Genomic DNA, 16981 nt, shown 5'->3' on the forward strand with positions numbered 1-16981 from the left:
TTTAGAACACTTTTATTTCCACTAAAAAAACAACTTTCTTTGCTTTATTTTTGCCAGTTCAGGTTATTTTTACCTTTCTCACCAGCCAAATTTCCTGTTAAATTAATGGTGACCCATGCTGACAAGTTCTCTTCTTGTTTTAGTTACCAGAAGGAATCAAATAGAATGAAGATTCCATGAAATTCACAGACAAGACTGAAGATGAACAAGCTCAAATCCTCTAATGATCAATATTGTTAATCTTTATGACCAGGGAAATCAAGCCCATTTCCTGATTTAAACAAATTCTGCAGCTCACCTCTTGTGCTCTCACCTCCTCCCCATGGAATTTTGAAATAAAAGGTGGCATTATATTGCAAAACTATTCCATTTCTCTAGCATCATCATTTATCTTTTTTACTTAGAGTAATTCTATTTGCTTTCTACAAATGAAAGGAAACAACAACAATTATATACATTTAGGCATGTTTTATTTTATACTTTCACCGCAGATTTTGGTTTGTAAACACAGATAAGTTACCAGTTCTGTCTCTTCTTTCATGGTGACAATAACTGAGAAATACATTTAAAAATGCATTACCTGAGTTAAAAAGAGAGATTTTTGTGTCCTTACCTTACAATCATTTACAGTAATGTTCACAGAAGGAATACAAAAAGGAATATTTTCCAAAATAAGACAGTCTCCTTTTTACTATAAAGTTATAGAAAAATACCAAAACACGCTAGGATGATTAGCCTTGATCTGAAATGCCTGCATATCATTTACCTGAAACGAATTAATACACAGGAGAAGTGCAAACTGCATTAATCCTGCAGTAACAAAATATCAACATTGTCATGAACACCTTGTAAAAGTAACTCTCCTGGGTAAGTAACAATCTTCCTTCGTTTTGCAGCCTTAAGAGTGCCCACTAGGGCTTCAAAGAGGTTGGCACATTTTTCATCAGCAAAGAGCACACCAAACTTCACACTCAGCTTTCCATCAGCATCTAAACCAGAGATAGGAGTGTTACAACACATGCAGATTGTCCTTCAGTTGGAGGAATATTTGAAATACAGTCAAAACACAACAGGAGACTTGGTTTGTATTTCCAGCTCAGTCAATGATCTTTTGTGTGACCTTGGCCAAGCCACTTCATCACTCTGATACTTACCTTTCTTTGTAAAGTGGGGATCTATGGATGAAAAGCACTATAAGAAATTATGATTGGAGCTGTAGAAATTGATTTGTTTTAAAATAGTTTCTTGTGCTGGTTAACATTTAAAGTCCAAATTGAAAAGCTAATGTGTCCCTCCTTGTCTCACAAAAATAGCTCTCTTGAAGTGGTGCAAATTAATTTAAAAAACAATCACTCAATCTACGTTCTCTCTAACAAGCAGTATAAACAGAATTTAATTAGGAGGGTTTTTTATTAAAATAAATAGAAATAAACAGTTACACTTTCATAAAGCTGGAATAACAAATTAGCAAACCAGATCCTAGTTGCACACATTTCTTATTTTATCATTATAGACACTTTTTTTTAAAATGTAGAGTTCTAAGAACGTTAAATGCAATATATTGCAGTGAAAAGAATAGTCTTTGTTCTAAGCAAGTTCATGGAATTTGGAAATGATTTTCAAAGACATTGAGCAACCACCTACAATAGCACTCTTCCCTTGCACCATAGAATCATAGGACTGCAAGGGACCTCGAGAGGTCATCTAGTCTAGTCCCCTGCATTTGTAGCAGGACTTAAGTATTATCTAGACAAGTGGTTCTTAACCAGGAGTCCGGAGCCCCCTGGGGGCCGTGGGCAAGTTTCAGGAGGGCCGCCAAGCAGGGCCAGTGTTAGACTCGCTGGGGCCCAGGGCAGAAAGCCAAAGCCTCACCACATGGGGCTGAAGTCCAGGGCCTAAGCCCTGCCACCCAAAGCTGAAGCCAAACTTAGCTTCACGGGGGCCCTTGTGGCATGGGGCCCAAGGCAATTGCCCTGACTGATACCCCAATATCGGTGCTGGCTTTTATATGCCGAAAATCAGTTGTTGTGACACAGGTGGACCGAGGAATTTTTGTATCATGTTGGGGGGGCCTCAGGAAGAAAAAGGTTGAGAACCCCTAATCTAGACCATCCCTGACAGGTGTTTATCTAACCTGTTCTTAAAAATCTCTAATGATGGAGATTCCACAACCTCCCTAGTCAATTTATTCCAGTGCTTAAACACCCTGACAGGAACTTTTTCCTAATGTCCAACCTAAACCACCGTTGCTGCAATTTAAGCCCATTGCTTCTTGTCCTATCCTCAGAGGTTAACAAAAACAATTTTTCTCCCTTCTCCTTGTGTGCTTATGTACTTGAAAACTGTTATCATGTCCCCTCTCAGTCTTCTCTTTTCCAGACTAAACAAACCCAATTTTTTTCAATCTTCCCTCATAGGTCATGTTTTCTCAGGGGTGAAAGTAACTTACAGAACTTACTGCTACTGCCGGAGTCCTGAGGGGAGCATGGCCTCATCCAGAAGAGGCGTGGCCTCTCAAGATTTAAAGGCCCTGGGGTACCAGCTGTGGCTGGGAGACCCAGAGCCTTTAAATCAACCAGGGATCCCAGCTGCAGAGGTGGCTGGGAGCCCCGCGGGGCTCAGGGGCAAATTAAAGGGCCTGGTGCTCCAGCCGCCAGGGGGAACGCTCAGCTTTGCCGGGGGATTTAAAAGTCCCAGAGCTCCTGCCACTGAGGGAAGCCCAGAGCCCTTTAAATCCTGGCCCCAGCCCAGCCGCCAGAGCCGTGGCCGGGATTTAAAGGGCTCTGGGCTGCCCACAGCCATGGGGAGCTCTGAACCCTTTAAATCCCAGCCGCGGCCAGGATTCAAAGGGCTCTGGGCTGCCTGCAGCCGCAGGGAGCTCTGAGCCCTTTAAATACCAGCCACGGCCGGGATTCAAAGGGCTCTGGGCTGCCCGCAGCGGCGGGGAGCTCTGAGTCCTTTAAATCCCAGCCACAGCTGGGATTTAAAGGGCTCTGGGCTGCCTGCAGCCACGGGGAGCTTTGAGCCCTTTAAATCCCCAGCCCAGCCGCTGGAGCCACAGCCGGGATTCAAAGGGCTCTGGGCTGCCCGCAGCGGCGGGAAGCTCTGAGTCCTTTAAATCTCAGCCGCAGCCAGGATTTAAAGGGCTCAGGGCTGCCTGCAGCCGTGGGGAGCTCTGAGCTCTTTAAATCCCAGCCCTAGCCCGGCCGCCGGAGCCACGGCCGGGATTTAAAGGGCTCTGGGCTGCCCGCAGCTGCCCAGAGCCCTTTCAATCCCTGCCATGGAAGTCGATGCGGTCCAGCACGGCGTACTGGCTCTTGCCGGTACGCCAGACTGGACCGGCTTTCTTTCAGCTGTGTGTTTTCTAGACGTCTAATCTTTTTTGTTGCTTTTCTCTGGACTTTCTCCAATTTGTCCACATCTTTCCTGAAATGTGGTGCCCAGAACTGGACACAATACTGCAGATGAAGCCTCATCAGCACAAAAAAATTACTTCTCGTGTCTTGCTTACAACACTCCTGCTACTACATCCCAGAATGATGTTTGCTTTTTTTGCAAGTGTTTCACTGTTGACTCATATTTAGCTTGTGATCCACTATGACCCCCAGATCTCTTTCCGCAGTGCTCCTTCCTAGGCAGTCATTTCCCATTTTGTATGTGTGCAACTGATTGTTCCTTCCTAAATGGATTACTTTGCATTTGTCCTTATTGAATTTCATCCTATTTACTTCAGACCATTTCTCCAGTTTGTCCAGATCATTTGGAATGTTAATACTATCTTCCAAAGCACTTGCAACCCCTTCCATCTTGGTATTGTCTGCAAACTTTATAATAGTACTCTCTATGCCATTATCATGCTGAATCAATACTTCAGTATTCACTTCAAAGGAAAGAGTGCTATTTCCTATAGTACCTGGGCTGACACTGGAAGACTCCCATCCAGCTAATGACCAAGGGTAAAATCCTGGCCCCACTGAAGTCAATGGGAGTTTTGCCATTGATTTTAATGGAGCCAGGATTTCATTCCAAGACCCTCAACCTGGATTGATTTATGCATGTATTTAACTTCATGCATAAGAGTAGTCCCTCTTATGCAACATGGGTAGTTCCATTGAAGTCAAAGTTAAACCTATATGTAGTCTTTGAAGAACTGGGGCCCAGGCCTTCTTGGCTGATGAGTCATTTCACGTTCACAAGTTGACATGGTAAGGCTAGACCTGTGTGTTCAGTGAGATTACAGTACTTACTTTTGGTCCCCAGCCGCCGAATCTCCTCAACTAAGAGGTTAATTTCATGTTCCACATTCATTGTAGTCTACAAATAAAGTAAATGTACATTTAGAGAGATATAAAGTATTAAGACCAATCCCTGCAATTTCTTTTAACTCATCTGATCTGATCTTTGCTTATAGATCTCCAGTGTTGTCAACTCTCATACTTTTATCATGACTCTCAAAATATTGACGTTTCACTCAAAGTCCCAGATTTTGGAGATGTGATTATGTGACAAGCGGGTTTCAGTATTAAAAACAGTTGGTTTCTAGATCTCATGGTTTCAGAGGAAAGCTTGAAAATGTGACACAAATGCGCTCTGTAGGCTCAAAGCCTAGAAGCCAATAAAAAAGAACCTCAAATGTATTACTTTTTTAAAATCTCATTATCTTTAGGGAGCAAGTCCTGATTTTTGAACATCTGGGCTTGACACCATTGTATATCTTTGTATACTGGTGACTATTTCACCAGCCCAAGAAAGAGTCAGTGCCACACCTTGAGTCCATTTCAGGCCCTTGCCTCCAGGCACAATTTATTATTCATACACCAACCTTGAAACAAAGCAATTTATCTGACCAACTTCAGCCCCAGGAGCTTTTTCCTTGCCTGTCTCAGCCAGCTGCCCTTGAAAGATGACACATCCTTTCCTTAAATCCCCTGCTAGATCATGTGACAGGCAGGTAGCCCTTAAAATTTTCCTGACTGTTTTACCCTGTCAGTCTTCCCTGCCTCCTGCCAACCTCTCATCTTTCTGCCCGCAACATGGCATCAGTGCAGAGTCTCAGCACCTTACTTTGGGCCCACAGTCATGCATTTGTAGTCTGTAATATATTATCAAGGCATTCTAATGTGAAATGCAGGCAAAGACTTAATAGCTGTGCCTGCCTTAAAAAGGGTTTCCCCCCTAAAATTTCCCACAATTACTATAGCTAGTGCAGCTCCACCAGTGGGAGCAACCTTGTGAGCACTCTAGAAAAGGCTCCAGGCAGTCACTGGTGTTTTCAGTTCCACAGGCCAGATCATCAAGTGGTATAAATTATTGTTGTTCTATTGAAGTCAATGGAGCTAAGCCAATTTACTTGAGTTGAGGATCTGACCCAAACTAATCTAATCCTGCTCAGAGCAGGTTTACACAACATGGGGGGTTAAAAGGCCAGTGATCACTGGTACTTTAGCTGCACTGGTATTATCACCTTACCATTGCCAGTGAACTGAACTGGTTTTAGCAGTGCTGGGAAATGTTAGACAAATGCCCTATCTCAATGATGCCAATATTTACTTTAATTCACAGTGATCCCAAAGAAGTATTAAAAGACAAAATTTGCCTCTGGATATGTTTTGTAAGACTCTCTTGGCCCACTGAAATGCAACTTCCTTTGCCATGAAATATGGCAACAATCAATGCTATACAATAGTTTAGGGCAGGAAGTGAAGAATAACTTATTTGGTAAACAGACTGTAATTACCCAAATTGTTATTTGGCCAAAATACCAGGGTTAATAACCCTGTGCTTTTGAAAAATGGCATGGGATTTAAAATGTGCACAAATTTTCAGGGTCTCTTGCACCCCATTTAAAAGGCAGTGGCAATACAACCTTGCACCATGCTGATATATTACTTGATGCAGAGGACCACCTACTAAATCGACATCATTTCTTGGGGCACTGAGCATTTCCTAGACAGTCACCACCAACAAATTAAGTAGGTTTGACCCTGCTGAGTCGGTAATAGTTGAAAAGATCACAATGTAGTGTAGTATGATGTACATCAACAACCAAGTACGAAGAAACCTGACTGGGCAAGTGCGATAAGGGTTATTTTGAGATGAAAACTGCACATCTCACTAGAATCTGACACCTTGAATGGATCCAGTGGACATGGCCAGTTCCTGGAAGATAGATGGGGACCGTTGCCTCTCTGCCAAGAATGGCATGGAAGTACTTTATATGCTAAAACTCCAGAACTTTTATGGGAAATGCTTAACCTTTTTGACTGCGTCCTATCAAATCAGAGGACAGTGATGGTCAGAATAGGTTTTATTATTTTATTATTTAACAGATTTGTTCCATGTGTATACTAAGAGTGAGATGAACTCTCTTTTGACCTGACAACAGTAAGTTTTTACTACTTTTAAACTCCTGTTAGCCCAGCAAAGCAAATTCCACTATGGAAGCATGGATGGGGTTCTTCTCTCTCTCTGTCATGCACCGAAAGAATCTTTAGCTTAGTTCCACTTTTAGATCCTTTATTACACGTGCAAAAGCAAGGGACAAAATGTGACTTTCAAACCCCAGATTCAGTTTGAAAACTTGGTATCTAGAAAAAAATAATCTTTGTTCATATAAAGTGAACAAGTTTGGCATGGAGTCATTGAGACAATAAACATGGGAGGCACCCCGTTATGCTAGTTTTTCAGTGTTATCTAACTCCTTCCTCTTGTGTTAAAAGTTTATTAGAAAAGCCAGCTCCACCAACTTCGCGGCTTTATAGGAAGCTAGGCTCCTCACATGTGCATGGGTTAAGGGGATTTGGCACACACAACCTCTTCCAGCCTACTTTTCCTCCCTAAAACATGATAATATGACTGATCATGAATATGCAAGTGGATATTAGCAAAGGCTGAACAATATTCCAACAGCAGATGCTGCACTGCTACCACCTCTTCAAAACATGTTTAAAATAAAATGGCAACATATCAAAGTTCTAATTATATTAGCTGATGGAGCAAATGAATTCTTCAAACTTAATGTTCCATTTTTTTTTAATTTAAAGTAATGACAAAGTGCTTTGCATTGTACAAGACACAGAAGACAACATACCCCAAGTCTCAAGGAGCTTACAGCCTAAGAGCTGATCCTTCAAACATTACCAAGTGTTGTGCTTGCTACTTTAAGTAGTTTCCTTGACTGAGTTTGAACTACTTCTTTATGCAAAATTCCCATGAAAAGTCAAAGGAGATTGTATAAGGTGTGCATAACTGGAAGAATGGACACAAAGTTATTATTTTAAGCAATACTTAGATATTATTCACTTTACTTTGGAATAAATTCTCCATGCCAAATGTCAAAGCAAATGTCAGCTCTAACATTTATTACACTAGCGCTGTGTGTGGCATCCAATATGATTTTCACCTGGTATTAGGAAAACAAAATTTCACTTTGCATCCTGGAAATTTGCCTAGCAGAAGAGTGTAATATTATTTTGCCTGCACACCTGGAAATATCTTGTCAGTGCCTCTCTGTGCCTCAGTTTTCCCATCCGTAAAATAGGGATAATGATACTTACCTCCTTCGTATAGTTCTTTGAGATCGACTGATGAAAAACACTGTAGAAAAACTAGGTTTCATTATTGTAATCACTTGTACATTGTTTTTATCACCAAATATATGTCTAAAGTATCTGATGTTACAGCTACTCAGTGTAATGCTATATTAGATTAAAAGCCTAAACCTGTTCCCACTGAAGTGGGAATGTGCACTACACTTTCAGTTAACTTCAGTAGAATCAGGATTGGACCTACATGGTCAAGCTTTATGATGTTTGTATTTACTTAGATATGCTGGTGTAAGGTTTATGACTACTGCTCATCTAGTGCTAAAACTATTACAATTCAACGGCAAAAATGTATGTTAACTCAGAGTTAAGGTTGCATAGTGATAGGTCGTCCCCTGGCAGAACACTCAATTAAGCAAACTCAAACTTCTGAAAACCAAGAAATGCACAGTTAAGGTTGCCAATGCAAACTTAATCTCTTTCCGCACTGCCCCGGTGTGCCCTGTTAACACCCATACATTTACTCTGCTAATCCCACAGTTGCTGAAATATTTGCGTTTTGCTCAACTCAACTTTCTGCAAAAGGACGACAAAGCACCAACTGAAGGACAGCTATGTTACCGTGGAATAGTGTTCCTGGTCGTGTTTCAGAATAGTTGGATGGTGGAGCTTGTGGCAGGACACGTGAGAAAAATCACAGGAGTGGTTTTTGTTCCAAAATACTGACCGTTTTAGGTTTGAGAGAAAGATCCTCTGAACCTTTTTCAACAGATGTGCCCCAGAGGTGTCAGAACTTGTTTTTTTCATTGTCATACAGTACACCTTTTCTGGTCAGCCACAAACCCTCCCATTTCCTATTTAATGTTCTTCCAACGCTTCTTTCAGAGAAAATTATTACAGCTTCGGGACACAAATCTTTGATGCAGTCCCAATCTACTCACTTACATTTTATGAGGTGTATACCAGGAATAAGGCACAGATCATTTCTACCAGAGTGAATCATCATAATGTCTGGTAGATCACAACCTCTTACGTCACTGGTTAGATGCTGCAGAGTGAGCAAAAGATAATGCCAGTTCAGGACACCTCTCTCCATCTAATCTATCTGTAATCAGCAATCTTCATGTCTTAGTGTCATTCCTTGCTCTCACAGACACTTTTGCCACCTCATGATCCACCGAGAATCCACATATGGGCAAGCCTGTCAGCACACACATTTCTATAAATTCTTTTCCCTCAGCAATCAAGTTACCTGTAGTGTCAGTTCCAAACCTCCACACTATGTATCTTTGAAAACACCATATTAATTTGCCCCAAGATCAGGAAGTAGCCACTTGCCCATCCCTACACACACACTTCCCAAGAGCAAGTAAAACACAGATTTTCTCAAACAATCAACCCAAAGCTCATCTACTGCCCATCCTCATTTCCCATCCCCTCCAGAGCCACAACCACTCTTCCTGTGGCTATCCCGTCATCCCCTCATAGACCCCCAACAAAGTTCTCTGGCTTGTTCCCACCTGATATAATCAAAATTCTGGTTACTCTGGCTACTGCCTATTCTGCTGTGTTCACAGTAAACCTCCCCATAAAATAAAAACACATTATAAAAGAGACAACTTGTAGCAAGCAACATGAAGTATTACATCTGAAGGTATACATGAGGTGCATACAGGCATAAAGGATCAGATACTGCCTTGGGTAAAACTCAACAGACTGAAACCATTTTGACATGCATTACATCAATAATTTGATCTTTAGCTCTGAGCAAGAGACCCCACCTAGAAACTTTTTGAAAAATAGCAATTTTTTTCAGGGCTTATATCTTTGCAACCCATAGCTCAAATGACCCCAAACTTGGGTCACTAACTCTACCCTGCACCCTGCTGAGGCACTAAATTTCAAAGAAATACAGCTAAGCCTGTCAGTTTTTAGCGGACTTAGAAAGGTCACCTGTTAAACTGAAGTCGTGATGCAACCTCAAGTAGAGTGGCAATACTGCACCATTATAAAAACAGAGAAGTCCCTGCCCCAAAGAGCTTATAGTCAAATGGAACTGGTGGATGTGTGAGGGGTTTGCACATGGGTTGAGGTGCATGGGTCAAACTGGGGGGTATTGGCGGGGTTGGGATGCACTGGCAGAGCTGGGGGGGCAGGAAGGTTGGGGTGCACTGGCAGAGCTGTGGGGTGCAGGGGGTTGGGATGCATTAGCAGAGCTGTGGGGTGCAGGAAGGTTGGGGTGCATGGGTCAAACTGTGGGGGGATTGGGATGCACTGGCAGAGCTGCAAGTGCAGGGATGGGGTGCACAAGCAGAGCTGGGGGGGTGCAATGACTCCCTCACCTCTCTTCCCTCCTCTACCACACATTCTCCTAAGCCCACTTCTTTTGCTGCAGCCCCAAACCGCTCTCCCCTTGTTTCTCCAATCTTCCACCCTCTAATACCACTTCCCTCTCCTCTAATTTTTTCCCCAAAATACTTTGATTACATTCCCCCACCCCCAAATAAAATTGCCACCCATGACTGACAAATTGCAGCAACCTCGGGCCACTCAGTGCATAACTCCTTTTGTCTCAGGTAGGGGCTTGTCATTAATTTATGCTTAGTTATACTAATTGAAGGCTGAGTTCACCGCTATCAATCTCAATGAGGTATGTCATTCACCCAGTCTTTACTAGCTCTCAGTTTAACAGTACAAGGTGGCAGAGGGAATCTGGGGTTTAGAGGTGTGCGTGGAGAGGACTGTAACTAAGGAACCTCTCAGTCAAATGACTCAAATTTGCATCACTAATACTACCCAGTGCCCCCTGAGGCACACCAAATTTCCAAGCAAGCTGATTAACCAATCGGATTTTAGAGCACTAGTAAGCCTCGAGCTTTAAAGCATATAAAACAGCAGGAATGGAAACAGGTCTAGTCATTTTTCTTATTGGTGTAGGCCTACTTTAAAAAATGTACATGAAATAACACTCTCAATTTAGGTCCCCCAAAGATTTAGTGGGGGCCATGCACTACCTTGGGTAAAACCTGACAGACTGAGACCATCTTGACGAGGGTGACCAGATGTCCCAATTTTTATAAGGACAGTCCTGATATTTGGGGCTTTTTTTTATATGGGCTCCTATTACCCCCTCACCCCATCCCGATTTTTCACAGTTGCTATCGTCACCCACATCAGCAGTTTGATCCAAAAGACTGTGCAAAAGACCAAACAAAAACACCTCAAACACACACACCACATGGAAACTTTCTGAAACATTGCTATTTATTTCAAGACAGGTCTCTGGAACACCACGCTCAAATGACCCTAAATTTGTATCATTAACCCTACCCTGCAACTTCTCGAGGCACACCAAATTTCAAAGGAATCTGACTAAGCATGTCATTTATAGAGGACTTAGAAAGATCCATCTTTAAACAGAAATCATGATGCAACCTTAACTATAGTGGCACCACTGCAGCACCATGATAATGCCAAAGTTCCAATGCTGCTTGAAGATCTGCTAGCATGAACTGTGTTTCCTCACTGAATCCCACTGAAGTCAATAGAACTCATGAGTGCAAGGGACCTTGTTAGAAGATTCTGTTACAGGATCAGAGTGTAAGATGTCTATTTCAAGAGACCATCCCTTTGAGCAAAATTTTTAAACATAACAATTCAAAAGAAAGTATACCGAGAATGCAGTAAAATGATTTCTTTTTCTGACCAACCTGTCTGCTGACCTTTAAACTCAAGGCTGTGAGATCTGCCAACTCACATGAGGCAAAGATTTCTTTTGAGTGTGGTTGTAAATGGCTCATTGAAACACAAGCAGAAAAGCTCTTCCCCCAAAGGAGATGCTTCAAAAACGGCTAAAAACCCTCTCCAAATGAGTAAGACTTGGCAGGGAACTTTGGTGGTCTTACAAATTTGTCAATTTAGTTTTAAACACACATGCATTTGGTCCCTGTTTGTGTTTAAAGGGCCGTAAGTACATTCTTTTGCATTAGCTTAGTGCTCAGTAAATAATAGGTCTGCATGTGGAGAATGACTAACTTCCTTCCTGATATATACCACACACCCTATTTGGTCATGGTGCCTCTCTTGGAGTAGCGTAGGGCAATCGAGTATAGGCACTAGCCATACTACATCCCGTTCGCTTTGCCTTCCTGCTGCCTCCAGATTCCGCTCTCTCTTGCATAGTCCCTCCTATGCATAATTACCAACAAACCGCGTTTGTCTCCCGCCTCGCAAGGCAGCATGTATCAGCAATGCAATAAAGCAGCCGGTGGGAGGCCAGGGGGTGCGGGGCGTGGAGAGTAGGACCCGGTGGGGTTGTAACAAGCCAAGGCAACAGCAGCGCCCCAAAGCACAGACCCGGAGGGGACACAGTGACCGCACATTCCTTTGCCCTCGTCTGGAAACAGCCTCGTGGACTTTGAACCCCGACGCTGCGGACCGGCTCTGCTGCCTTACAGTGCGCTCGCGGGCAGCCCCTCTGCTCCATCCCGGCGCGGTAGGGAGGGCAGAGGAATGTGGCCTCCCCGGAGCTGGGACTGAGCGTGCGACTGGCACAGCAGGTTGATCCTGTGCAGTGCGGTGTCACATGGGTCCCGGGTGCGGAAGCGCTGCCCGCAGGGCGCTGCCAGCCCCTTTCACTGCCGCGGGCTCCCCCGGGAACAGAGACATCGGCGCGCTGTGCTCCGGCCCCCAGAGACTCCACAGCCCCTGCCCCGCCAGCGGGCTCCCTTGGCGCGGCTCTGCAGTCACTCAGCGGCCGCGGGCGGGGAAGGCTCGGTGCGCAAAGCCCAGCCCCCTGCCCCTCCTCCCCGGGCACAGTGCCCCCCGCGGCCTGGGGCGCTGGGCAGGTTCCGCTCACCTGGTTATCTGCCGGCCCGGCGGCTTTTCGTGCCGTAATCAGAAGGGAGCCCTCTTGGAGCGGCCTGAGATGCTGAGTGCAGGAGGAGGAAGTGGTGGCTGGGGGAGGGAGGCAGAGAGAGCCGCAACAAGTATATTTCAAATACAGGGAGAAAGTGCCGCCCACATGAATGGGGAAGCCTATGAGGATGGCGGGGGGGGGGGGACATGGGGAAAGAGAGGGATTCAACACAGAGTCTGCCTTTGTACAGTCCCAGCTCAAGAGGTCATGCAGGGGCTATTGCTCCCCCCAGCAGCCTCTCTCCCTGATCTTTTTGTTGTCTGCTGCAGGAGATTCCCCCCCAAGGTGACTTCCAGGACAGGAGGTTTAAGCACAGTGCTACCAGGACGCCAGGTCTGAGACTTGTAGGACAAACTAAATCATCCATCCCCATGCGCGTTTAACATCAAACTTTCAAGCAGCAGCTACAAAACCAAGTGGGGAGGGGGTCAGGATACAATGACAACAAAAGGGATAGGATGACTTAAATCACGTTTTTTTGTTCTTTCTTGACAGGCATTTATTTATTCTGTAATATATTTTCTATGTTGCCTTGGTGTAGGATTTCCTTTACTTCACCACTGCACTTGCACCATCACTGGACCCCATAACACACAGAGCTGTCAGCCAGACACTGCTAGGTGAATTAACTCAGCCGTTGAAAGGGATGTCAGAAACATCAACTCCAGGCAAGTCTCTAAGCTCTCCCATTGTGCAGGGATTTTTTTTATGTTGGTATTTTTTATTAACTTGCCATCCACTTTTCTGTGGACGGAGAGGCAATTTTTAGCTAGAGCTGGTCAGGAAAATAATGTAATATTTTCTGCACAAACTCACGGAACTTTGCATTCATAAGCTGACAGATAAGCCCTAACAAAATGAAATATTATTATTTATATAGCATCCAAAGGTGTGTTGTGCTTTACAGACATAAGAACCCAAGTCAGTGCTCCCAAAGAACTTACAGTCTGCTTAAGCAATCCGCAGGCAAAGAAGAAGGGATACAAAGCAAGATTTCCTGTCTCAGCCACGGTGTGCTATCGAAAATGTAACTTTTTCCCTTCTCTTCGTACATTTGGAGAAATAAAGATTTGTTTTGTGTGCAGTCCTCCAACATTGTGAAAAATTTATTGAGTTTGGACCAAAAGCCACAGATGGTTGCCCGGGCCTCTGCTTATCTATCAGTTTGTTCTACTAGATATGAAAATAGATATGATTCATAGATTTTAGGGCCAGCAGGGACCAATATGATCATGTAGTCTGACCCCCTGCATAATGTTGGCCATAGAACATCACCTAGCAATTTCTGCACAAAGCTAATAACTAAGGCTATGTTTTAGTCATGAGTATTTTTAGTAGAAGTCATGGACAGGTAAAAAAAATTCACCGCCCATGACCTTCCATGACTTGTACTATATACCCCTAAAACTTGCGTGATCTAAGGGGAGAGGCGGTCCCGGGGCGCCATGTGTGCCCACACCCTGCTGCTGCTGGGGCTGGGGGTGCAGTGGCCTGAGACTGCCCTAGCAGCAGCCAGTGCTGCTGGCCCAGGAACTGCCCGAGCTGCTCAGGCAGCCCCTGGCCCAGCCGCACCAACCACTGCAGAAGTCACAGAGGTCCCAGAAGGTCACGGAATCCGTGACCTTCTGGGTCCTCCGTAACAAACTCACAGCCTTACTCAATTTCTGTTTGAGCTGTAACATCTTTTAAACAGATACTCACGCTTGCTTTCAAGGCTTCAAGTAACGGAGAATCTGCCACATCCCTAAGATAGGTCGCTAACATAATGGAAAAGTAGAACATCATTTCCACAAAGAACAAAGAAAACGTACTGGCTGCAGATCTGAGAAACAGACTGACAGCAAGTCAGTGATATCTCAGAGATGTGATGGAGGCAAGCAAGAATCTAGAGATTGTTGCAGTTGGAAATAGAGGAATTATATTGTTGGTTGGGCCACATCAGTCTCTCAGGAAAATAGCATTTATAAAGTTTTTTCAGCTGAGAAATCAGAACAAGAATATTCTGAAGTTGCAGTTTCACCTTGAAATAGAAAATTTATATGAGCTTTTAAAGTGATTGCTCCACTGTCACTGCTACCTTAGCCTGGATTGCAGCCCAATAGCCTGATCATAGGTTGGGGGTTGGATTTTGTCCCTCTCTTCTACTATGCAGGAGACTCGCACAAAGCCAATTACTTTGGCTTTATGCTAGTTCCAGAAGATCATCTTTCTTTATGCTCCTGCACCCTGAGGTGCATAGGGCATCCAACAATTTCCCACAGTTATTTCAGTTTTATGATGATCTGTAAGGCTTCTGATTGTCTTATTGATGGATTTGGCTTCTTTCTCTATTGTGCTGCATAATGTTGTTCTAGGTCACCCTCTTTGTCTCTTTGCAGGTGGTGACCCTATTATCACGTGTTGTGGAAGTCGTGTTGGTGGCATCCTTAAAGTGTATCCTAAATATTTCCACTGTCTTCTTACTTACATAAGTTACATAAGAATGGCTATGCTAGGTCAGACCAAAGGTCCATCTAGTCCAGTATCCTGTCTTCTGAGAGTGGTCAATGCCAGGTGCTTCAGAGGGAATGAACAGATAAGGTAATCTAGTTATCAAGTGATCCATCCCCTGTCACCCATTCTCAGCTGCTGGCAAACAGAAGCTAGGGGCACCATCTGTGGCTATTAGCCACTGATCGACCTATCCTCCATGAATTCATCTAGTTCTTTTTTTAAGATCCCTTTTTTTTTTTGAAGATGCTTTTTGAAGATTACTGATGCTTTAAGCTGATTTCCTCTCCTTAGAATTTCTGATGTTTCAAGAAACTCTTTCCAATGAGCTCTTAAGATCTTTCACACACATTTACTGGACCTCTTCCCTATTATAGGACAAACTTTTTTTATTTCAAATGTGGCTTTTTGTTTGTTTGTTTGTTTGTTTAACTTCAAGGCCCAACATGCATGCTGAATTGTTGATATTTGTGGGGTGACTGCTGTCCTTCTGAGCACACTTTATGGGACCACTGAAGCAGATGATAAAACATATGCAGGGAAGAGGCTGACAGTAGTGGTCCCATTTCCTTCTTAAAAGTCATCATGTAAGGGAGAGTAAGCATGGCTGACCAACCTCAGGAAAACAGAGAAACCAGAAATAGAAAAGCTAATTACTGTCCACCATCTTGGACACTGATTTCTGCCAATATTTACATGAGTAATCCCATTGAGTTACATGGATCACTCACATGCACAGTTACTCACATGTATGTTTGAAGGATTAGTTTATAAAGTAGGTTTCTCTTTAGAAGTTGCCACAGTGCAACCCTGCCCTTGCCCAGATTCACATCCCATTATATGCTTCTGGGGAATTTATCCCTCCTTCTCCCTAAATTTAGCAGTATAACTCTTTTACTGTTGAACGAGAAAAAGGAGGACGTGTCTTCCTCAGGGACCCCTTAAAATCTGATGTAGATTACCAAGGCAACTTGCCTTTTGTCTAACCTAAGCATAAACTCTCTCAGGAACAAAGAAAGTATTCCACTTGAGTGCAGATTGCAAGATTGGCCCATAATTGTAGTAATACAGTAGAGAGCTAAAAGAGTTTCAGGATGACCCATAATGTATGCTTGGTGGATGTCACTTGAAATCTATAAAACTAAAGTTGAAGCCTGTCTAATTGTGCATGAAGACAGAGTTGATAGAGACTGTGTTTGTGTGGGTGGCCTTTATGTGTAGCAGGGTATGAGGTATGATGTGTTTTTCAGGAAGTGTTGATATTATGGGTGCTGATTGTAGTATAGTGTTTGGGGACAAGAATGTATGAAGGAAGGGCATTGTGAGATGTTTCAATTACTGGCTGAATCTATATAAGGTACTTATATGACTCCCTCTACTGTAATATCTCAGCATCTCACATATTTTAATGTATTCATCCTCCTATCACCTCTATGAAGTAGGGAAGTGCTATCATTCCCATTTACAGATGGGGACCTAAGGCACAGATATACCAAGTGACTTGCTCAAGGTCATATCACAAGTCTGCAGTAGAGCAAGGAAGTGAACCATACTCTTTTGAGTCACCAGCTAGCACCCTAACTGCTGACTGAGACTGTTTCTCTACCTCACACACTCAGCGCTCTTTGTTAAGCAAGTGCCTCCTCCACCCAGGTATCACTTGTACATCTTCATAAAATTGACAAGCTTGCTCTGCATACAGTTGTCCACTAATGGTAATAGTGATGGCACATTAATATTACTATTTCACCTCAAATTCTTCTATGAATTTAATATTTGTATTTATTAGCTTGACATAAATTGCCTTCTTAGTGCTCAAGCATTAATTATGACTCATGACAGAAGTGCCTCAAATCTTTGTCTGAAGGAAATCTTATTGAAATACAACCAGGGCTGGCTCTAGGCACCAGCGCTCCAAGCATGTGCTTGGGGCAGCACTTTCCAAGGGGCAGCAGTCTGGCTCCCTTTTTTGTTGTTGTTGCTTGGGGCGCAAAAGCTAGGAGCCGGCCCTGAGTGGAGGTGAGCTGTG

At 43.6% G+C, this 16981-nt stretch overlaps 1 protein-coding gene across 3 annotated transcripts; it reads right to left on the reverse strand.

Moving 5' to 3' along the window:
* Positions 1-448: 448 nt before the first annotated feature.
* On the reverse strand, positions 449-12526 carry ABRACL (ABRA C-terminal like). 3 transcript variants are annotated; one of them, XM_050949981.1, is made up of 4 exons: positions 12403-12491; positions 7557-7596; positions 4248-4314; positions 449-989 (listed from the first exon to the last, which is right to left on the reverse strand). In XM_050949981.1, the coding sequence occupies exons 3-4, from the start codon at positions 4306-4308 to the stop codon at positions 805-807; spliced, it is 246 nt and encodes an 81-aa protein (XP_050805938.1). In that variant the 5' UTR covers positions 4309-4314; positions 7557-7596; positions 12403-12491; the 3' UTR covers positions 449-804. The 3 variants fall into 3 exon arrangements, with proteins under 3 accessions (XP_050805938.1, XP_050805939.1, XP_050805940.1); XM_050949982.1 differs by lacking the exon at positions 12403-12491 and adding an exon at positions 11598-12085; XM_050949983.1 differs by lacking the exon at positions 7557-7596 and having other exon boundaries at positions 12403-12526.
* Between the last annotated feature and the right edge of the window lie 4455 nt (positions 12527-16981).

This window comes from Gopherus flavomarginatus, chromosome 4, assembly GCF_025201925.1.
Source record: "Gopherus flavomarginatus isolate rGopFla2 chromosome 4, rGopFla2.mat.asm, whole genome shotgun sequence".
Lineage (NCBI taxonomy): Eukaryota > Metazoa > Chordata > Testudines > Testudinidae > Gopherus > Gopherus flavomarginatus.

What these genes read in the sequence shown, in the direction of transcription:
- ABRACL (XM_050949983.1), bottom strand. Translation starts at nt 4,308, where the DNA reads ATGAATGTGGAACATGAAATTAACCTCTTAGTTGAGGAGATTCGGCGG. An exon ending in TCGGCGGCTGGGGACCAAAA is followed by an intron (nt 990 to 4,247) that starts GTAAGTACTGTA and finishes TCTCTGGTTTAG; the next exon opens with ATGCTGATGGAAAGCTGAGT.